At 36.8% G+C, this 24,192-nt stretch overlaps 1 protein-coding gene across 9 annotated transcripts in view; it reads right to left on the reverse strand.

The window, feature by feature from the left end:
* The window catches only part of LOC135289175 (chromodomain-helicase-DNA-binding protein 1-like), a 94,980-nt gene that overhangs the window by 22,729 nt on the left and 48,059 nt on the right, over positions 1-24,192 (reverse strand). For 8 of the 9 annotated variants that reach the window (XM_064402607.1, XM_064402604.1, XM_064402598.1 and 5 more), the window contains 17 exons: positions 23,933-24,116; positions 21,213-21,314; positions 19,827-19,894; positions 17,425-17,574; positions 16,871-17,124; positions 12,297-12,522; positions 11,309-11,409; positions 10,903-11,081; positions 10,240-10,367; positions 9,946-10,162; positions 9,257-9,346; positions 7,777-7,967; positions 6,439-6,627; positions 6,103-6,265; positions 4,396-4,548; positions 4,040-4,111; positions 412-561 (listed from right to left, as the gene is read on the reverse strand). In XM_064402607.1, the coding sequence (XP_064258677.1) occupies positions 412-561; positions 4,040-4,111; positions 4,396-4,548; positions 6,103-6,265; positions 6,439-6,627; positions 7,777-7,967; positions 9,257-9,346; positions 9,946-10,162; positions 10,240-10,367; positions 10,903-11,081; positions 11,309-11,409; positions 12,297-12,522; positions 16,871-17,124; positions 17,425-17,574; positions 19,827-19,894; positions 21,213-21,314; positions 23,933-24,116 (2,617 nt within the window). The remainder of the gene's footprint in view (positions 1-411; positions 562-4,039; positions 4,112-4,395; positions 4,549-6,102; positions 6,266-6,438; positions 6,628-7,776; positions 7,968-9,256; positions 9,347-9,945; positions 10,163-10,239; positions 10,368-10,902; positions 11,082-11,308; positions 11,410-12,296; positions 12,523-16,870; positions 17,125-17,424; positions 17,575-19,826; positions 19,895-21,212; positions 21,315-23,932; positions 24,117-24,192) is intronic. The other variant, XM_064402606.1, reaches the window with a different exon arrangement.

Raw genomic sequence — 24,192 nt, forward strand, 5'->3', positions numbered from 1 at the left:
TAAGTTTCTATGATTAAGTGCAAGCATGGTCACAAGGAAATGTCTTATGTCTGATTACTACTTGAAGTATTCTGCAAGAAATCCAAAGAGAACTACAAAGCATTAAACAAAGCAAAATGGATGTGCCTTAAGTACAGCAGTTACTTTCTAGAATGATACAATGCCAATAAACGTGGGGCAAGTCTGCAACTTCTCCTACCCATCCATATACTACAGCTGCTGTGCTATCTGTCTGTATAGGGAGATTTAAAAAATATCTAAAAGGCAAATCATTAACATTTTTAGATATTTTAAGCAAGTATTAGTTATTCTCAAAATACATGAGGACTGTGATGGGCCAGACAGACAGCTTATGGCTAACATAATGCATTCTTCCTTCAGGTTTGGTACTTAAAAGAGAAGCGCATGTACCTGTTTCTTCTGTCCAATCCTATGAGCTCTAGCCTGTGCCTGCAGATCATTCTGTGGATTCCAATCAGAATCAAATATAACTACAGTGTCAGCAGATGCTAAGTTTATACCTAATCCTCCAGCTCTGGTAGACAGCAAAAAGCAGAAGTCCTGAAATTATAAAAGAAGAAATAGCTTTATATATATTAGCTATAATATTCCTTTAAAGAACCAATATGATACTTCTTTATAGGCTCTGTGGAGCAGACTATGAACTCATATATTTCTTTAAGTATATCATAAACATTTGTTAGACTTGTAATACAAGAAGTTGATTGTCATGTCTAGAGCCAGTGGATTGCTATTTGAATGGAATAGACTAGACTATTTTGGTTGGAAGAGACTGACAACCACAATCCAGTCCAACTGCCTGACCACTTCAGGGCTGACCAAAAGTTAAAGCATGTTATTAAGGGCATTGTCCAAATGCCTCTTGAACACTGACAAGCTTGGGGCATCGACCACCTCTCTAGGAAGCCTGTTCCAGTGTCTGACCACCCTCTCAGTAAAAAAATGCTTCCTACGGTCAACTCTGAACCTCCCCTGCCCCAGCTTTGACTCACTCCCATGTGTTCTGTCACTGGATCTTAGGGAGAAGAGCTCAGCACCTCCCTCTCCACTTCCCCTCCCCAGGAAGCTGTAGCGAGCCATGAGGTCACCCCTCAGCTTCCTTTTCTCCAAACTAGACAAAGCCAGTGTCCTCAGCTGCTCCTCACAGGACATGCCTTCCAGCCCTTTCACCAGCTTGATTGCCCTTCTTTGGATACATTCAAGGACTTTCACATCCTTCTTAAGTTGTGGGGCCCACATCTGCACACAGTACTCAAGGTGAGGCCACATCAGCACTGAATACAGCAGGACCATCGCCTCTTTTGACCAACTGGTTCTACTGTGGTTGATGCCCATCAGGATGGGGTTTGCTTTTTTGGCTGCCAGGGCTCACTGCTGACTTATACTGAGCTTGCTGCTGACCAGCATCCCCAGATCCCTTTCTGCAGGGCTGCTTTTCACACATTCCTCTCCCAATCTATACTTGTGCGCAGCATGACTCTATCCCAGGTACAGGATCTGGCACTTGGACTTGTTAAATTTCATGCCACTAATGGTTGCCCGATGCTCCAACCTATCTAGATCCCTCTGCAAGGCCTATTGTCCCTCAAGAAAGCCAACAGCCCCTCTCAGTTTGGTATCATCAGCAAACTTGCTAATGGTGCATTTAACTCCTGCGTCCAGATCATTGATAAAAATATTGAACAGGACTGACTGGCTTTAAAATTGAACCCTGAGGGATACCACTAGTGAATAGTCACCAGGCAGATGTAGCTCCATTCACTACAAACCTTTAAGCACTGCCCTTCCATCAGTTCTTCACCCAGCACACCATGAACCTGCTCATCCCACAGTTGGACAACTTGTTCAGAAGGACGCTGTGAGGGACAGTATCAATGGCCTTCATCTTCAACAAGTATCAGTCCACTGTTTTCTTTAGACCAGCTAGTATTTTTTATAGGCAGTTAAGCACCACACAGCCACACAATCACTTCTTGCCCACACCCCCAGTGGGATGGGGAAGAAGAAAGGAAGACTGAAAGCAGGGAAACTTGGAGGTCAAGATAAAAATTGTTTAATAAGCAAAGGAGAAGTGGAAAAAGAGAGAAAGAAAACAAAACAGAACAAGTGATGCAAATGTAATCGCTCGCCACCTTCCCATAGGCAGGACTGATGCCCAGCCAATTCCCAAGGAAAATATGGCTAATCTCCCTAAACCCCTTCCTCTACCTTATTGCTGAGCATGATGTTATAAGGCATGGAATCTCTCTAGTTAGTTCAGGCCACATGCTTGGTTATGTCCCCTCCCAACCTCTTGTGTACCACCCACTCTATTCACTGGAAGAGCAGAGTGAGAAACAGAGAAGGCCTTTATACTATGTAAGCAATGTTCAGCAACAGCTAACACACTGGTGTGTTATTAGCATTGTTTACATCACAAATCTAAAACACAGCACCATATGAGCTGCTATGAAGACAATTAACTCCATTCCAGCCAGAACTTGTATAAGTATAAAGCAAACTGATATCAACTTCTCTTGCGAACAGGTATCGGCTTCTCCATGGTTTAAAGGAAGCAGCACTCTAGAAGATGAACAAAAGCCACTTGGGGAGAAAAAAATCAAGCAAAACACTGCCAAAAAATACACCACCACCCCTTATTGTTAAAGCCTCATGTGTGCCCAAGTTCATGTTTTTTTGTAAAGAAAACTAAAGTGTTCTGCTGGGGTCAATGCTCTTCAACATATTCATAAAGAATAGGAAAATAAGATGAGTAATGAAGTGACAAAGTTTGCAGATGATATGGAGTTATTCAGGGTCAACTATAAGGGACTACAGAAGGATCTTATAAGAAAGGCAATAAAAACCATATGAAACTAAAGATAAATAGGAAAGAAATTTGAGTTTTAAGTACAGTCAAAGCTAATAGAAGCCATTACTGCTAAGGAATGAGTCCTTGGAGTTGTAAATATTTTCATGAATACTTTAACTCAGTATTAGGAAAAAAAAAAGAAAAGAAAAAAAAGGCATGAAATTTATTATTAGGAAAGAAATAAAGAATAAAACAGGTAACAATTTTATTGCTGCACAACTCCATAGTTTGTCTTCATTCTTGAATACCATGTGAAATTTGGATCCCCCTTCATCTTAAAAACTGTACAGTACAACTACAAGGATTCCAGAAAAAGGCAAATATGTCTGTACTAGAAATTTAAAACAGAACTAACTTCTGTATTTAAAAAATATCTGAAGTTTATGTTATGAAGTCCTTCCTCCTCAACCATAACAGAAACATAAGTTCAGCAGCAACTGACAAATGCTATGCTTCTATTACTGAAAAACCCTGTCAGTATAGGACAAAAGACCTAAGATTATCAAAGGCGTGGAATGGCTTCCATAATAGGAAACCTAAATAAACCAGGAATCTTAAGTGGTACACAAACAATAGTTAGAAATCAGTTCTTCAGTTTCTTCCATGGCAAGAATATGAGGCAATAAATGAAGATAACAGAAACCAGATTTAAAGCTATTCAAGATATTTTTTCTTTATGCAAGGATATACACAACTTAATTCTGCCCATTGCTTAAGTAGGTATTTGATGTCAAGAACTTGTGTTAAAGTTCAGTGCTCCAATAAAAATTGAAGGATTAAGTCCTACAAAACAAATTAAATTCTTCAGTTTCTAAACAGCACTTAAAATTACTTTGCTAAAGAGCACTGACAAAAATCGAAAAATATAACTATGTAGTTATATTAGTTATAAACACCATTTTCATAAATTCTGTTTCCTATTGAACCTCCTCTTAGCTTTTTAAAGTTTTGTTTGGTTGGTTGAATTTGGGGTTTTTTTTGTTGTTGTTGTTGTTGCATGGCTTGTAAATCTTATAGTCTCTGCAACAGCAATGGAATTTCAACCTAATACATCCCTTACTTTATACTATCTTCAGTTTTTGTGCAACATTTGTTCTATTTCCTAGAAGGAAAAAAAAATAAAGCTGAGTAGATTAAAAAAACAACAACCACCCACTTAAACCATACCTCTGAGCCTTCTGCATTAAAATGATCCAAGGCTTGTTTCCTCAATTCCCCTTTTATTGATCCATCAAGTCTCTAAAAAGATTGAATGATACAGTTAAAAAGGAACTCCTACTATAGTCTATCCGGAGCAACTTGAATTCTCAATTGCCAAACCAATTGGAGGAGGAAATAAGAATAATGTAACACTTCCAATTAATCAGTTAAATTTCAAAATACTATTAGGCATATAGTAATTGCTAGTCTTTCACTGTACAGAAAAATTAAACTTTCATAAATCTTTCTACAAAAAGGACACTTTAAAAAAGATAAAATGGTAAAAATCAAGGCTTCTTGACTACTACCAGCAAAATTCTTACCTGAAAGGGAAACTGACGATACTTCAAATACTCTGCTAGGATGTCTAGCATCCTCACCATCTGAGAGAAAATCAGTACTCTGTTGCCACGTTCTCGTAGGCGAATCAGTAGCTTGTCAAGAAGGATTAGTTTGCCACTGCTACGTATTAAATGCTACAAGACAAGAAAGCATGCATCGCAAAGTAAGTTCACCTCAACACTAACATACACTGCAGATGGCTAGACATTCATTAACTGAACATGAAAGTTGTATAAGCATTTAGTCAGTCCTGATCTTGTAAAAACTCATTATGAAAGCTTTAAGTGCTCTAACTGAAATCAACAGGGGTACCAACTAGCACGTTTTTCAAATAAATGCATTTCTCAGATCTGGCTCATAAAACAGCAGCTTAACATTTCATTAAAATGTTAAGCAAATATACTGTGCTATGAGTTAGAGCAGTAACAGTGCAGACTCAAATTCTCTTCCACCAAATAAACAATGAGATTACCTCACTACCTTAGCACTACTTGCTCCTCACCTTCTGTCTTTTGAACAGACCTAAGCATTGCTACTTGATCCTCTAAGTATTTTTAAACAATGCCTAATCAGTCAAGCTTTTCTGACAAGATAAAAGTGAGAGGAATCCCGTTAATAGAAGTCAACATGCTTTAGCTGGGTTACAATGTTCAACCTTCTCAGCTGCAGTTGAAACAATTAGAACAGAAACTCAGGTGGCATGCTGAATTTAATGTTGAAATCATTAGGCCTCTAGCTGAAGAGGTTCAGGATAGATTTTGGGGAATAAAAAATTGGGAGTTAAGTGTTTTTATTCTTTATGCCAGAAATGAGAAGGATGTATCATTCATAATTAGAGCTAACAAAGTTTAATCAGATGAGCCAAGGAAATCATTGTTACAAGTAGACAATAATGGCTAAACGGTTCTGATGAGATTAATTATAAATGTGAGTAGTTAGAGTATGCCAAGTTGAAAACATCCTTTAGCTTTGAAAAGCATTTTATAATATAAAATAGCTTGTGCAGTGACAACTTTCTACATTATAAACTTTAAAGTTTACAGAAAAAACTTGATCTTTCAAAACATTTATGGTGTTATAAACTACATCAATTATAACAGTCCTTTTATTTGTTGCTGTGGTTCTCAACAGTTTTAGTACAAAGATTAGTTAACCTTTACAAAAAACCCAAATTATAAACCCACAACACAATCACAGACCATCTTTGGTAGTGATGCTATAATTGCTTTCATTTATAACAACAAAACAAGTAGACTAAGCTTAAAGAGATTGAGCAGATTACTTTCTGCTATCACATGGATTGTTGATGTACCACTGCCAGTCACATACATTTGCATTTATATTCAATTTATCTATTTAACTGTTTTATTTTATTCTGGGTTTAAAATAGGTCTTCAGTTTATTTAGTCTGAAAATGCAGACTATTTCAAACTATTTCCTTTTTATTTTGATCATAATTCAAGCCAAGGATATTCTATTTAGTATTGATCTCTCAATTATTCAGTTCCGGTTAAGAAACAAACAGAAAGGTAATCAATTTACTTACCTGTAAAACCCAGGATGCACATTTGATAGAGAACTCGGTCTTTCTTAACATAATTTAATAAGAACAAATAAATTGACAGAACACTATACAATCATTGCATGCATATTAGATATAAAATCACTTTTTTTTTTAAAGGTATTACCTGTAAGGCTTCCTGTTTATTATAGAATTCATTATCATCTGGTGGTTTAATGAGGTAGCAATGGTTACAGCACTTCTTGAGTTCCATCATAATGTTCAAAAAGCCCGAGGTACTGCCTTTTGAACCTTTACTCAGGGCTTTATAATTCCTGGTTAAAATCCACCTATGATACAGAATGTGCACAATGGAAGTAATTTCTAAAAATTTGTGGAAATATGAAGGATGTAAGCTCTCAAAATATCAGTTAAAACTGCATTATGAAAACTATTACACTTCAGTGATTTTTATATAGAGATTTCATTAAAATAGCAGGAATTAAAAAGTGTCATTACTTACTTGTAATATTGCTTCTGCAATGCACTCATTTCCATCCTCAAAATTTGTTCAACCTTAGCAGGTAAAGACTTTTCTACATCTTTTTTAACTCTTCTGAGTAAAAATGGTTCAAGTTCTTTGTGAAGACTTGCATAACCAAACTCTCTCCCTTTGCCATGCTCCTCTTCAAAATCTTCCCAGGAAGAAAACCTTCAACATAGAAAGAATAAAGGTAAAATAATGACATACTATGAACACAGACACACAAAGACCATAAATATACCATGTGCACAAACACAAATAGACTTCTTCACTACTCCCCTCTGTTTTATTAAATAAATTCCTGAATTTGCATCTCACAAGAAATTTCAAATATTTTGTCTGCAAATAGAATAGAAATTAACAAACTTTTGCAGAATGAAAATTCAAAACAAAGTCCTAAATTTTAATTTCTTCAGTGAAAACACATTTTACTTTTCTGCATGGAAACACAGGTAGAAGGATATAGAAATTCAATTATATTTCTCAAGAGCAACATGAAAATTAGTTGTATAGCTGAAGGAAGTGCAAGAGAATAGACCACATACCTTTTGCAGCTTGTATGGACTAGCTGAAATGTGATTATCCTCTGGTATGTGCTAACAGACTAAGAGAATGCACTTTGTGATCAAATGAAGAATAGGTGCCTGACAACAAACTTAGTGGTTTTGTTTGTAAGGTTCTGAAGAAGTCAATGCAATGCATAGCACAGAAATTAATTTGAGCTACATGCTTTGTATTTACAAGATATTTGAAAGGAAGATGTGCTCTTAATCATTCCAAATATAAACAGAGGTCAGTATGGAATAATGTCAACCTATTCTATGCAAATTGTAAGGGGAAATTGGATGCCTGAATCATAGAATCATGGAATGTCCTGAGTTGGAAGAGACCCACAAAGATAATCAAAGTCCAGTTCCTGGCCTTGCACAGGACTACCCCAAGAATCACACCATGTGCCTGAATAAATTACTGGATATTGGGCATTGAGTTTTTCATTCATGGTACTAACACAGAAAAGATTACATCCTCAGCTCCATTCTATTTCCCTACAGCAAATCCATATGATTTTCCTTTTAAATTAAGATGAAGCATGTTTTCAAGGTTTTGAGCCATACATCAATCTATCCTTTTCCTGAACTGCCAAAACAGAAAAAGTGACGGCTGCTACCAAACAATTTATCCAGAGCATCATGAAAAATATGTGCATCTATTTTATAAAAAATACTAAAACTATTTCATAATGCAATTCTTTATTGATTCTCCAATTACTACAATACCCCCCAACACAAACAAAACCCCCTCCATCACATTCCTTACTTTTCTGGCATGATGAAGTGCAGCAAAGACCAAAGCTCTTTAAGGGAGTTTTGCAGAGGGGTTCCAGTAATAAGAAGACGATGATTAGACTTAAAGTCTATTAAAGTCTTGTACAGAAGGGAATCATCATTTTTTAAACGATGAGCTTCATCAACTCCTATAAATACCCAATTCAGACCACCAAGGAATGACTTCAAGAAATTGGGAAGAGGGAAAGACATTATACAAGTTAATATATTATGCAATGTCTGACATTTTACATGAGGTTATATATATACCATCACTCCTTTTATTTTAATAGAAAAGGACACCTATAAGGTTTTGATATTAATTAGGGGTTTTATGTTTGCTAGATTCAACAAAAGGCTATGCAGGCATCCCAAGATTAAAAAGAAAGTATAAACCAAGTTTATACTTAGGGTGAGGAAGAAGACAAAAAGCTGATCTTTACATTTTCAATTGACAAAAAAATCCCAACATAAATCCACTATTGACTCTCTTCTTTTCAGCATGTACAAACAAATTAAATAGAAAGTCAGCAAGCAGAACTTTTTTATTATAATTATCATATGCTGTTAGGATTAACAATAACTTTATATGCTACCATCAGGAAGAGAGTAGTAATATAAATATATGCAATACTGCACACACAAATACAAAGAAAAAAACATGAAATTTCAGAGTTGTAAATCACAGGTGTTTGGAGCTATGGACTGGTTTGTTTTTTCAGTTCCTGGATGACTAACAGGAAAGTAAAGATTTTGAGATGCAAAGAAATTACTACAGCAATGTTGCTGCCAGATGAAGAATTGCTTGCAGCTGGTGGGTTAATACAATGCTTATTCTTCAAAAAACTTGGCCTATGGAACCACACACTGCTTATTCTGTAGGAAGAATAGGTGGAAAGCAACCAGCCCAGTTGTGCCAACTTTTACTAGTTCACCAGGCAGTCAGGTATGACAGAGAGACCCAGAACAGAACACATGCATAAAGGGGAGGGAACATATGTTAATGATTTCAGGGAAATTATTATAATATGTATGTTTCTTCTGGGAAAACCTATGAATACGTATGTAAAATATAGCATATAAACAGGAAGTATCCTGTACTAAGCATGTATTTCAGAGGAGATATCCCCTCGTGCATTCAGCCAAATAAAGAATGTCTGCTTTTTCATGCTACATTGGTGTTATGGAGTTTTATTTTTACAGATTTTGGTAACAATGTGAAGTACAAGCAAACTGAAGAAAAATAAGTTTTACCCTCTTGATATGTGGGTTAACGGAGGGGGCAGAAAGTCTAACCACACATACATAAAATCTAAAAGTGCTTAAAGAAAACAACTTTCATACTTCCAAGAGTAAAGCTGTCATACTCCCCCATCCATTTAACAGCCCAGAACCTAAATATGTGCCAACTCTAAAGGAATTTTACATTCTACAAATTAATTGTATCTCCCTGAAGAAGTAAGGGTCATTACCTTATCCTTCAGCAAAATTTCATAAGTTGTTAGAAGTATATTAAATTTTAATCGCTTGGTCTGTGGATGCATCCATTCATGAGTTCTTATCTAGAAGAAGAATCAAGCAAACTATAAGCTAGAGAAAAATGGTCTTATTGATCAGGATGACTTCAGGTACTATAGCGATATAGATGTTAAGTGACATACAAGAATCTGATCATGAACAAGGAACATAACACATGAAGCTTTTTTTCTTAAAGTTATTAAACAGTAGTGGTGGGGTGTTCGTTAGCTTTTGTTTGGTTGGGGTTTTTTGTGGATTTCTTTGTGTGTTTTGGGTTTTTTGTTTGTTTGCAAATTTTAATGGATAAGGTTCCTTATAGTCTTCCTTTCAGGAAAAATATTATGTCTGTTTGGCTTAAATATTTATTTTATGCACCTAAATAATCACATGACAAAAGACAATTTATTTTCAAATGCAAGGTTGCATTTTTAATCCTTTTTATTATTAAGCAAGATTGAAATTTTTCATATTCATTCATATCAGATCAAAATTTATACTTTTAATCTGCATTTTAACCACATGCAATGTTTCAAATAATTATTTGCTCATTCTGAATCAAAATATTGGAGATTAGCATAAGACAGGAACATGAAGTGAGTCTTATTTACCACTAATATTTCCAATGATACAAAGAAATACTCACCATATTTCTGCTAGTTATATCTCCTAAGTAAACCACAGCATTCATCTGAGGAGCCCAAGTTTGAATCTCTCTTTGCCAAGATGTCAAGGTAGAAAGTGGCACGACTAGCAAGAAAGGCCCATACAGTTGATGTTCGTGAAACAGGTAGTTCAGAAAAGAAATTGTTTGTATTGTTTTACCCAGACCCATTTCATCTGCAAGAATACAACTATTCCCTCTAAAAAACAAACAAACAAACAAAATTGATAAATGCTTTCAAGTTAAAACCAGCAAGACTAATTTAAGACTACTTACTTGCACCATGAGTGGGCAAGCCAGTTCAGTCCATTTAACTGATAATCTCTTAACTCTAAACTGTCATGTCCTCCAATATAAGATGGTTGCTTCTTTAGTGCAACAAACCTCGGCCTCTGTTTTAGAATCTGTCAAAAGCAAATTGAGCATCAGTCCTACTACTAAGTGAAGTTATCAATATATCTTCTTATAGAAACAAAGAGGCTGTACGATTCTGTTTGGTCACCAAGTCTAGTCTTTATTCATGACAAACATCTAAGCCATATAACAATATCCACCCATTTGCAAGCTAAAATTAGTTTGCTGATCTGAATTCCACAACAGAAATGACAAGAACTCATTCACAAAGGTTACTTTTAAAACAAATTAAAGTAATAAACAATTTCATCTTTGAATGGCAATAAGTAGGAGCAAATATAGAAACATAGAATGGGTTGGGTTGGAAGGGACCTTAAAGAACATCTAGTTCCAACCTCCCTGCCATGGGCATGGACACCAAAGTCTATTCTTAATAGTAATACTTCCTACGTATATAAATATAGCTATCACTGTTATGGACAGCATTCAAAAATATTTTATAATATGCATTTTTTAATGCATAAAATAGATCAGCTTTTAAAAAAATATTGCAACTGTATAGATCCATTGAAATTACACACTCACCTTGCAGTCCTTAAATGGAGTAGTTTTGGATTGGTTTCTGCTAAAATACTCATCAATACATGTCTGAAATTTTTTGGCAATGAGAGCACCGTCTTCCCAGCTACATTCTGAGTAGGGTAGACCTTGCCATTTGCAATAGTAATCTGGATAACCAGCTGCTGATTTCTGATTTGAATGAGCTGCAGAAACGCATCAGAGATACCAGATCAGTATTTTCTTTCTGTATTTTAAGAAAGCACTCATTTTAGGTGATAAGACAAAACTTTTCTCTTCATCAAAGATTTGGTTTTGCCTTAAGCTGCTAGGGATATTAATAACCTAAATTTCTTAACTATAAATTCAACATGCAAGCAATAAACTTGTAATATTCGCAAGACTGTTTTCTATCTGGAAGTTTGTCACATACCAATTATCCTCTCCACTATTTGATATTGTTTATGTAGATCATCTGTAAGTTCCTGCTGGCAGTTATAATATTCCACATCTTCTGGAGAAGCATTTTTCAGCCTGAAACGGAATTAATTTGCAGCACTTACTATATTGTGCAGTTCTAAAATTAAGAAAATCTGGCAATTTTAAAGCTCTGAATGTAAGCACCATAGGTATGCTACTTAGAGAACTTCTTTGGAAAAGCTACAACTCTGGAATTCCTGCTATAAAAGTGTTGCATCCAGCCTAGGTACGTTATCACTGATGACTGAGGAAGCGTATAGAGAAATTACTATCAGCTACATCTTATACTAGTCATGCAGATAATTTACAGTATCTGTTCTCAATACAGTTAATGTACTTCACATGGTATTTTCACAGAAGAGCACAGATGGCTCACTATAAGAATCTATCTTATGAGTCACTAAAAATTCCACCACTGTTCATAGATTATATTAAACATACTAATAAACTGGAATACCATAACATAGCACTAAAATGTAAGGAATTTTTAAATTTTGTGGCTCTGAGGCTTTGACAGAAGTTTGAGCCAAGACAACTAAATGCTGTAATGTTTTGAGTGCTTTAGACATTTCTGGTTTCTTTTTAATCTCTGCAGCAATTCCCAAAGAACTCTGATCAAAATACAATCAATGACAAAATTAGTAAAAGTTAAGATTTAAAACAAAACCAGAAAACCCACCACTCATCTTGTTAAAACTTCATTTATAACACACATATTAAAATCTTGGTGCAGAGCTGCTTCCTTAAAGGCCTGATTTTACAAGATGTGTGAGTATTGTCACGTGCTCAAGTAAAGTTGGTGTGCTCAGAATCTTACAGGATCATAAGGTGTTAGGAAAGCTTCAACTTTAGAGCTTTTGTCTTCCTGTTGTACAGGCACTTAAAAACATCTATATTGTTACAAAAATATACGACATGGAAATCGTTATAAAAATACTCACCAGCGTTTTGTTTCCTGTTCCTTTTTTTTGTAGTTGTCCAGTTTCTTCATTCCTTTAACATTTTGTTGCTTCAGTGTTTCCTCAGTTTCCCATGTATTATGGATGTGTGACCAACCTTTCCATTTAATAAGATACTGTATTTCTCCTGGCTCCTTTGATTTTTCAAACCCAGTATTTGGGTCACCATCTGCCTCAACTGCATAGATGGTGGTTGCAGCACCAGTGGCTAATAAAGAAACCACACCATAAGGCTTGATGCACTGCCATAAATTAACCAGTAAAAAAATACACTGCAGAAAGCAATTTGTGATGCTCTTATATGAAGATGCAACTTGATTAATTATATCTACAATGCTTATGTCAGTCTTCTTATTTAAAGAATTATGATGTAGCTATATTAACACATGCACAAGTATACCAACAAGATTCAAAAAAAGCAACCAAAACACACTGCATCTAACCTATAGTCTCGTGAGAATTTTCTTAGCATTCCTAGTCTTTCTAATGATCCTGAGAGAATGCTCCACTAACAATGCTTGCTGTCATCTTTGCCATGTCCTTCTCATCTCTGAGAATATAACAGATATTGAGAATTGTGCTTAATCAGCCTTGAGACTTCAATAGCCTACTATTCAATTATTACTATGGATGCCATAAATAAAATTTACAGAATCAAAGAGTGGTTCAGGTTGGATGGGACTTCTGGAGGCCATTGGTCCAACCTCTATGCTCAAACAAGGTCACCTAGAACCAGTTGCCCAAGACCATGTCCAGATAGCTTCTGAATATCTCCAAGGAGGGAAACTCCACCACCTCTCTGGACAACTCCAACATACAAACTGGTAACAACAGATGAGTAGAAGGATAAGGTACTCAACAATTTTTTTCCTCAGTCAAGGCAGGAACTGAGGAGGCAAAGTCTGTCCTCCTAGAAGTGAAGATCAGGTTCGAGACCATCTGAGGAATCTGAACAGAAATAAGTTTTTGGGACCTGATGAGATGTACCCCAGAGTCCTGAGGGAATTGGCTGATGTAGTTGCCAAGCCACTCTCCATGATATTCAAAAAATCATGGCTGTCGGGTGAAGTCCCAGGTAACTGGAAAAGGGGAAACATTGCACCCATCTTTAAAAAGGGTAGAAAGGAGGACCCTGGAAACTACCGACCTGTCAGCCTCACCTCTGTGCCCGGGAAGATCACGGAACAGATCCTCCTAGAAGCTGTGCTAAGGCACATGAAGGACAGAGACGTGATTTGGGACAACCAGCATGGCTTCACAAAGGGCAAGTCCTGCCTGACCAACCTAGTGGCCTTCTATGTTGGAGTGACTCCATCAGGGGACAAGGGAAGGGCTACAGATGTCATTTATCTGGACTTCTGTACAGCCTTTGACACGGTCCCCCGCAACATCCTTCTCTCTAAATTGGTGGACTATTTCATAGATAAGGAATTGGCTCCATGTCCGGATGAAGATCAGCGATGAATGGTGTCCCTCAGGGGTCCATATTGGGACCAGTGTTATTTAATACCTTCATCAATGACATAAATGAAGTGATTGAGTGCACCCTCAGCAAGTTTGCAGACAACACCAAGCTGAGTGGTGCCATTGACACACCTGAAGGATGGGATGCCATCCAGAGGGGTGCCATCCAGAGGGACCTGGACAAGCTCAAGAAGCGAGCCCATGGGAACCTCATGAGGTTCAACAGGCCAAGTGCAAGGTCTGGCACCTGACTTGAGGCAATCCCTGGTATCAATACAGGCTGGGGGATGAAGGGATTGAGAGCAGCCCTGTGGAGAAGGACTTGAAAGTACTGGTAGATAAAAGGCTGGACATGAGCCAGCAATGTGCTATCAGAACCCAAAAAGCCAACCATATCCTGGGCTGCATCAAAAGAAGCATGACCAACAGGCTGAGGGAGGTAATTCTGCCCCTCTACTCCCCGCTGGTGATACCCCACCTGGAGTACTGCATCCAGTTCTGGAGTCCTCAGAACAAGAAATACACAGACCTGTTGGAGCATGCCCAGAAGAGCAGAAGAAAGTCATGAAAATGATCAGAGGGCTGAAGCACCTCTCCTATGATGACAGGCTGAGAGAGTTGCGGTTGTTCAGCATGGATAAGACTCCACCTTATTGTGGTGTTTCAATACTTAAAGGCAACTTATAAAAAAGAAGATAGGGACAACCTTTTTAGTAGGGCTTTCTGCTTTTGGCTGGGATAGAATTAATTTTCTTTATAGTAGCCAGTATGGGGCTATGTTTTAAATTTGTGATAGAAACAGTGTTGATATATCAGGGATGTTTTAATTATTGCTGAGCAGGGCTTACACAGAGTCAAGGCCTTTGCTGCTTCTCATACCACCTCACCAGGGAGTAGGCTGTGGGTGTACAAGAAGTTGGGAGAGGTGGTTTGTTTTCCCAAGTAATCATTATGCATGATGGGCCTCTGCTTTCCTGGCTATGGCTGAACACCTGCCTGCCAATGGCAAGTAGTAAATGAATTGCTTGTTTTGCTTTGCTTATGTGTGCAGTTTTTGCTTTCCCTATTAAACTGACTTTATTTCAACCCATGAAATTTCTCACCTTTTTATTTTTCTGATACTCTCCCCCATCCCACAGGGGAAAATGAGTGAGCAGCTGTGTAGGGCTTAGTTGCAGAGGGCCTGTTGTCATAGGACAATGGGGAAATGATTTTAAACTAAAAGAAGGGAGATTTAGACTAGATATAAGGAAGAAATGTTTAATGACAAGGGTAGTGAAACACTGGCACGGGTTGCCCAAAGAGGTGGCAGATGCCCCATCCCTGGAAACATTTAAGGTCGGGTTGAACAGGGCTCTGAGCAATCTGATCTAGTTCAAGATGTTCCTGGTCATTGCAGGGGGATGGGAGTAGATGAACTTTGAAGGTGTTTTCCAACCTAAACGGTTCTATGATTCTATGGCATTTGCTTTCCTCCAGTCCTCAGGCACTTCTCCCAATTGCCATGATCAAAAATTATTGAGAGTGGCCTTGCAGTGACATCTGCCAGCTCCCTCAGTACTCATGGATACATTCCATCAGGGCCCATTGACTTATGTATGTCCAGTTTGCCTAAGTATTCCCTGGCCTGATCATCTTCCTCCAAGGGTACATATTCTTTGCTCCAGATTTCCCTCCCCGACATCGGGAACCAGGGATTCCTGAAGACTGGTCTTGATAGTAAAGACTGAGATGAATAAAGCATTCAGTACCTCAGCCTTTTCCATGTCCTGTGTTATCTTGTCATTCAGTAGTATGCCTATATTTTCCTTAGTCTTCCTTTTGTCACCTATAGAGAGGTCTTTGTTGCTGTCCTTGACAACCCTTGCTAGATTCAATTCCAAGTGGACTTTGGCTTTCCTAACTGTGTCTCTGCATGCTTTGATTGTGTCTCTGTATTCTACCTTCCCTATACCTCCTCTTTGGTTTTGAGTTTTGCCAAGAGCTCCTTGTTTATCTCTGCAAGCCTACTGGCAATTTTGCCTGACTTCATGCTGTTTGGGATGGGCTGCTCTTGAACTATTTCTCCCCAAACTCATTTTATTACTTCCCCCCCACACCCTTCAGAATCTTATGTGGGGTAATTTTTAATTAAATACAGTCGGTATTACAGCTGAAGCACACTAGCAGAAAGAAACAGGCTCATTTCTGTGAGGAGAGCCAAATAAGGAAGTGGATCCTACCAGATGCAGGGGACAGATATAGAAACAGAGCATCGCAATAGTAAAAGGCATGTAAAATATAAGAAGCTTAGTCCAAAAGGCTTTTAACACAGTGATGATACTGTGCATTAGAGTAAGGGGCTAGAGTAAGAACACACTGGAAAAAAAAAGAAGCAACACACAAGCAGGACATTGCATCTCATCAGATGCTGGAAATATGAAACCCCTACCATCATTCATAAAATTAGTTCTAGAAATGCACATGCAAGCATACCACTGAAATTTTATATTCCACCATCCATTGCACTGTATTGGGACTATTTGAAATAAATAACTGAAATCACAATCTCAATGGTTCAGCCTTCCTAACATCATCCTTCATCATTCAGGCTACTGGCTAGCTCTCGTATTCATTCTATTTTCTCTTCACACTCCTGCATAGAGTTTATACCTATCAAATATCAATAAACTGTACAAATAGTGATGTAACAGTATGCTATGCATTTAAACAATATTCCACTTCATTTTTTCTCTTTCACAGAATCACAGAATATGCTGAGTTGGAAGGGACCCACAAGGATCATCAAGTCCAACTCCTGGCCCATCCCCAAGAGTCACACCATGTGCCTGAGAATATTGCCCAAACACTTCTTGAGCTCTGTCAGGGCTTAGTTCTGTGACCACTTCTCTAGTCACTTAAGTTGTGCTATGTTTTATTTTATAAGGCTTAAAAAAGAAACATCCTTATGAGTATGAAAAACAAAAGATTACTTTCTGGTACTTTAAAACTTCTTTAAAAACATCACAGGTTACCTACAGCTGAGAATAATTGTTGTTGACATCGCACCACAATGCAGAGCAGCATCTTAAGAACACTGATAACAAAATTACCTCCTTTTCGGCCAATTCGACTATCCATAAATTTCTCTATAGTTTCAAATTCATCTTCTTCAGGCTGTGGGACATCTTCTCCACAAACTTCCAACAAGTCATCAGAATCTGTCTTGGTTTCTTCAGCTTCTTTGTAGCTAACATTGACTGTTGCCTGGCGACGAGATCCTCTCTTGTCATAGTCATCATCGTCTGATGAATCAAGCTGCCTCTTTTTCTGTCCTGCAATCTTTTTGCCACTTTTTGGCTCAATTCTTGAAGGCAATAAGATACAACACAACAGTGGAGTTTCAACATGGACAACTATAAGCCTTCTATGTTTGTTTCTGAAAACATGTTTTTCATGACTATTCAGTTACACCAATTTCAGTTGAAGCAGACAGGAAAGAGGTATTCAACACAAACCACTGGTATGATAACATCTTTTGTAGATTAAAAAAAGTATTCAAGTTCTGTAATAAATATTAATGTTTTCATTTGCCTGTATAGTAGTACAGTACTTGATTACAAATTAGAAATAGTACCAGAGTAGCTAAAATACAAGACCTTCTTACCTGCTTGGAGGTTTCCGGCTTTTGACTTTGTTTTCTGGCTCATAGTCAGATTCACTGTCTTCACAACTGCTTTTCTCTTTATCTTCCTCTGATTCAGAATCAGAACCAGTTCCTGATACTGACTCTGATCCAGACATTTGCCAGTCTTCACTGTGCATGTTGAGAAACAAAATAGTAACTTGCATTAGTTTTCGGGGGAGTTTGTTTTGCTTTTAAATCAAGCATTCACCACAGGCTTGCTGCTTTAATTTCAACATTCTTTACAGAAATAAAAATGTTATAATAGTCATTTCAGCTGGAATGACAGAAAATTATAATGGATGGATAACAGGTAAAAATACCAAGTGACTTCAAAAGGAATTGAAGTCTGTTATCAAGAGACAGATGTAAAGAACAAAATAAACCAAAAATATGGATTTCCGTAAAAAATACAGCTTTAATAATTGAGTTATTTTGACATGAATAAACCTGACATCCTTAATAACTTTAGTTGGAAAGATACATATTTACTGGAACTTACCTATGATTGTCATAAAAACCATAACATTATATTTTGCAGAATTCAAAATTCTCTAATAGCTATATCCCCTGTGCCTCGTGAATAATTAGCAACTTCAGCACAGGAACAAAAAATAATAGAGAATCAGACTGAGAAACACACAGAAAGACTTCAATCATAGCAATCAGAGGCACTGGCTCCCAAAAGCCCCAACTGAGCTTCCAATTCAGTGCTTAACACTCATGCAAGATATGAGTAAGCTACTTGTGACTCCCAGTGGCCATATCTCTGTTCTCCTGCTTAGCTGAGATATTCTACATTGCAAGAGGAAAGATGTACCCACTGATCAACAGTATCTTAACTCAGACTCTGTTTGTACAGAGAAATTTAATCTTAATTGCTTGGGTGTGGGTAGAAGAAAAGTCTGGCATGCATTTTTGAAAGGTTGCTAAATCTTTATACTACTATCTATTACCAGTCTTAGGGGGTCTTTGACCAAGATGAACAAATAGTATTAATGTCCTTCAAAAGTGAAATATTACTCAAAGACCTTTTTATTCCATTTCAGATGAGGAAACCTAAGAATCAGGGCTTTGACACTTCTTTCAATTAAATATGCAGTGGTCCTCAAATTACATTTTCATTGTGGTCAATACATCTGTGTGTCTTGGAAATGCTACAGAATCATCTGTCTCCTTAAAAGATTTTTTTCCTGTAAGCTGTAAATTAAAAAAACACCCAAACAACAACCTCTCCCTCCAATAAAAACAGAAAAAAACCCCACCCCAAACCAACCAACTCCTCCACCCCTATGCAAATACACAACTTGTATTTATTTGGAAATATAGACAACATATAGAACACCACACTCTGTACGGCTTGGAGCCTGTACTAAGTTTATATATAGAAATTAGCTCTGCATGTCAGATAACAGCTGCAAACATACTTGTTCAAATAGGTTTAAAACAAAATTGAAGCACTGGATATATGGGGTTATTTGGTTACTAGTTTCTAAACTATCTTTCCTGTAACAGATTATGTTATTTGGTTTAATCACATTCTTAAGTAACAAAAGACAGAATGACAATTCACTCGAGAAGTACTATTTTGCATAACAGGCTCTTTTTGTCGTCCCCTCCCCCCCTTCCTGAAGCTATTATATTGACAACCCTGAATACTGAGATGATTCATTTAACTGGAGAAGAGGAATGAGAAAACAATTCAATTTCTATACACTGTTCATTAAAAAAAATAAACAACAACCAAACAAAACTCACAAAATTACAAACAAAAAAAAAAAAAAAAAAAAACACCCCTCCCACACACAAGAGGTCACTACCAATGAGAAGGTATAATCTTTTTCACAAACTATTTAATTTACAGCTTAAAACCAGCTCAATTTCAACTTAGATTTATTGACTAGCCAAGATGGTTTATTACTGTCAAACCTGTAATAATTGGGGGGGGAAGGTTGCCTCTAAAGCGTTGAAAAATTTGGCATTAACTATGGGATTCCAATTCAAATTTTATCTGAGACAAGCTAATTAAGTAATTACCTATTTCTTCAATAATTTTCAGAGAGGACCTTCAGCTCAAAAACATGACAAAAATAAGACTATTTTAAAAATAAAAAGTGGTGATGTTTTCCAATAACACTGTAGGTAATACAGTCTCTTGCTCAGAAATTAATAGTGATATTATAGAATTATAGAATAATTTATGTTGGAAAAGACCTTTAATATATATATATCTTTCAGAATATTTATTTTAAAATGTTTCAAAATGTTAATCAAAATTGAGAAGCACAAGACTGTATTTCAAGTGCAGAGAAATTAAGACTGGCTAATTAGAAACATTATGTCGCCAAAACAAAAAATTATATTATTTATGAAAAACATCTTACTCTCTATGTTTTTTCTTCTTGGCTTCACTGGAAGAGTCATCTACAGAATCTTCACTGTTTGATGAATCCTGCAGATGAAGAAAAGAATATACACAATTTATTACCACAAAAAGAATGAGGTATTTTTAGTATTAAAAAGATAATTCAGCTCCCACTTTCAAACTGAAATCCTATTCTTCATGTCTTATCCTCTTCACCCCCCTCAGTGTACCCACTGATATTGAATAAGATCAGGATTGCTATTGATTTCATATTTCTCCATCTAAAACATACCATGTCAGCAGAACTCTAGAAACCACTATAAAAAACTGTTTTAAAATATAATCATTGTGCCTACATACAGTCAGTTTAGACTGCTGCAAGTTAATAAATCAAGATGATGGTTCTATCAAAAGCCTAATAAAACCTCTTGCCCTTTGTGAGCTGTCTCACCTTTCATATACTCTCACATTTAAATACCACTAAGAAAATTGTTAGAATAGCATGTATGTTTCTTCTCTCTCCACTCCTAAACAACAACAAAAAAAAAAAAAAAATCTATGAACCCTCTTAAAATTATTTTCCTAAAACCAATCTCAAGGAGATTAAATTTAAATCATTTTTATCCTGAAAAAGAGTTTTCAGGAAAAGAGTATTTAGCAAGAGCTATAAACTAATATTTTAAGTATATATAATTAACTCCTGTGTTCAGTTTTAATGATGAGCAGCTAGATCTGACTAAAAAAGAGACACACAGAGTAATGATGACTTGCAAGTACAATGCTTTTTTTTAATAATGAAGGAAATATGAAAGTCTGCTTTCAAATAAATTCTAATTCACAGTCATTAGTGCCTTTAAAAGATATTCATATTGCACAAAGTCAACTTTTGTTGAGCCTATGGTTTAGGTTTTAAAAATCTCTAAAATTGAAGTATAGTTCTTAAAAGACAAGAATACTTTTATAACTGTTACAAAAGTTGCGAAAATCTAGCTTTCTACTCCATAGTGTTTTTGAAAACTTCAGCAGCTACCTTTATATGGAAACAATAGTGGAAAATTTTTTAGTATTTTTAACTGTCTTTATGGAAGTCAGAAGGAAGAAATACAATGCAATTTAATATAACGTGACTTGAAAAATTTGTCCATACATCACAGAATATCTAGCTAAAGATATCAGTCTAAACTGCTATCATTTTAACACAACTCACCTGAAAACATGCAACTAAGTATTCCCCCCATGTTTCCTCATAAACATGTCAGTTATTTGAACATTACTTTTATAGACTAAAACCAGACTTGTTAAACACAGAGAGAACAGAATTTGGCTCTAAATAATTTTATTCTAACATATGGAGTAATGAGAAATGCATTTCTACATTTTATTTGCTAACTTATATGTTATTCACCTCTTCTGAACCACTGTCTGATGAGGCTGCCTTCTGTTGTTGTTGCTTCTTGAGCACTGCTGATCTCTGCACAGCAAGTATACTTGGACTGGACTTCCAAAACTGAATTGGAATTCAGATACAAGAGTAATTTAAACCTATTGAAACTTTAAACTTTACCACATACTTACTTTTCTTAAGCTGAGCATCATCACTACTAAGATGAATCTCAATTTCATTATTAATAAAAAACTCACTACAACATACTCCATGCATTAATAATACTGGATAGCATTTTAAAGAAGTGAGACTTCTGTAGAAAGGAATGTTATACAAGAATTGCTGGCACAATTTGTACACCAAGTATAACAATAGTTGTACAGGCCTCTATTATTAAGATAACTCTTTTTTCTAAGTAAATTTTTGAACTGATCTAGATAACTCCTTCCAGGCCACTTTGCTCATCTATTTTTGCTTCATATGGCAATAGTGAAGTAGACACAATCAGAATATCTCGAGTTGGAAGGGACCTATAAGTGGCCACAGCTCTCTTCACAGAGAGCAGCAGGCACAACCTTCCCAGGATTTCTCCTGGGGAAGGCAATGAGAAAGCTCAGAGAAAGAAGAGAAATGAATTCTTATCTCTATTTGCTGCACCTGTTGTTTGGCACATGGTGAATGTGTTATGGAGATTGTTTACCAAAAGTGATTTCTTAATTGGCCACTGGTGATGGTTGTTTTGATTGAGTGACCAATTAGGTCAAAGCTGTGTTGTGACTGTCTGAAAGGGTCATGGCTTTTTCTTTAGTATAGCTTAGTATATATAGTATAGTAGTATAGTTTAGTATAGTATAGTATAATATAGTATAGCTTAATAAAGCATTTGTTCAGCCTTCTGAATCATGGAGTCACTGCACGTTATTCCCTGGCTGGGGGTCGTCCTGCATCAATACCTATAAGGATTGAGTCCAACTACCTGCTCCTCGAAGGACTACCTAAAACTAAATCATATGAATAAGAGTGTCATCCAGATACTCCTTGAACTCTGACAGGTTTGGTGCCAAGACCACTTCCCTGGAGAGCCTGTTCCCATGACCAATCACCCTCTCAGTGAAGAACTTTTTCCTAATGTCCAATCTGAACTTCCCCTGATGCAGCTTCATTCTATTTTCTTGACCTGGTCACCAGAGAGAGGACATCAGCACCTCCCCTTCCACTACCCCTTGTGAGGATGTTGTAGACTGCCATGAGGTCACCCCTCAACCTTCACTTCTCCAAGCTGAACAAGCCAAGTGACCTCAGCCACTCCTTGTAAGTCTTGCCCTTGAGACCTTTCACCATCTTGTTCATCATCCTTTGGACACTCAGTTGGTTAGAGCATGGTGCTAATAACCCCAAGGTTCAATCCCTATACAGGCCATTCTCTTAAGAGTTGGACTCAATGATCCTTGTGGGTCCCTTCCAACTCAGAATATTTTGTGATTCTAATAGTGTGATGTCCTTCATACATTGAGGTGCCCAAAACTGTACACAGTACAGGTGGTGGGGCCGCACCAGTGCAGTGCATAGCAGGACAATCACCTCTCTCGACTGGCTAGCAATGCACCCCAGGGCACAGTTGGCTCCTAGGGCATACTGTTGACTCATATTCAACTGACCATCAACCTAAATCCCCAGATCTCTTTCTACAGCATTGCTCTCCAGCTACTTGTTTGCCAATTTGCATGTATACCCAGGATTACTCTGTCCCGGGTGCAGAATCTGGCATTTGGTCTTATTAAATTTCACACAGTTGGTGATTGCCCAGTTTTCTAGTCAATCCAGATCTCCCTATAAAGCCTCTCTACCCTTGAGAGAGTCAACAGCTCCTCCTGGTTTAGTATTGTTGGCAAACTTACCTAATGTACATTCAATTCCTCTGCCCAGATCATTTATAAAAACACTGAAGAGAAAGGGCCCTAATATTGAGCCCTGAAGAACCCTACTAATGACTAGTCACCAGCCTGATGTAACTCCATTTACTACAACTGTGAGTCTGACCCATCAGCCAGTTATTCACCCATCATTTTATGGACTTGTCTATCTGTATGCTGAACATTGTATCCAGAAGGATACCGTGAGAAAGAGTATCAAAACCATGAATATGAACAACAACAAAAAAAACCCAAAAACACAAACACAAAAAAGTATCCTTAACAGCCTCTGAATCTTACAGTAGGAAATATTTTACTATGCTTCATGTATATCATATCATCCAAATTAAGGCCATATTACATAGAGAAACAGATGAGAGCTCATCCATTGCATTGAAGAGATTCCTAGACACCGCTTTTTTTCTAAATTTGGCAGACTTTTTCCCCATACAGAAAACAAGATGTACCTAACCCTGAAATTGTTGCAGTTATTGATATGAAGAAACTCAACATTAGAGAGACAAGTTTTTAAAAAATTTAGAAATAGGAACATTATCTGTGGCTTTGTCCTCAAAAATACACAATATGTTAATAGGTCTTTTGCATTATAAAATTTAAGTAATTATCTAACTGTAGGCATTTACAGAAATGAGAATTTAGCAGCCTTGTTTGTTATGAGAGCTAAGTATGTAAATTCATTAACCCAATGAACTTAATATTCTAAGTAAAAATTATGGAGGTTTTGTTTGTTTAAATCGAAACTACTTTTGCAACTATTCTGCACAGAGTATTTTTTCCCCCACAAAGGGTTAATTTCTTTTGCTTTACCTCAGATCCATCAAGTTTTGGTGGTAGTTTAGCTTGAACTTGTTTCTTCTCTCTAGATGTGTCAGACTCTGAAGCAGACTCAGAGTCACTGCTACTGGATTGACTGCTACTTCCATCACTACTGCTTCCAGAGCTTGAACCAGATTCAGAAGCTGATGCTGACCCAGAATCATCATCTGACTGGCTGCAATTAGAAGTTAACAAGACATTACACAATGGCTAATTAAATATGATTTTTTAAAAAGTCACATAAAAAACCT

Source organism: Passer domesticus, chromosome W, assembly GCF_036417665.1.
Source record: "Passer domesticus isolate bPasDom1 chromosome W, bPasDom1.hap1, whole genome shotgun sequence".
Lineage (NCBI taxonomy): Eukaryota > Metazoa > Chordata > Aves > Passeriformes > Passeridae > Passer > Passer domesticus.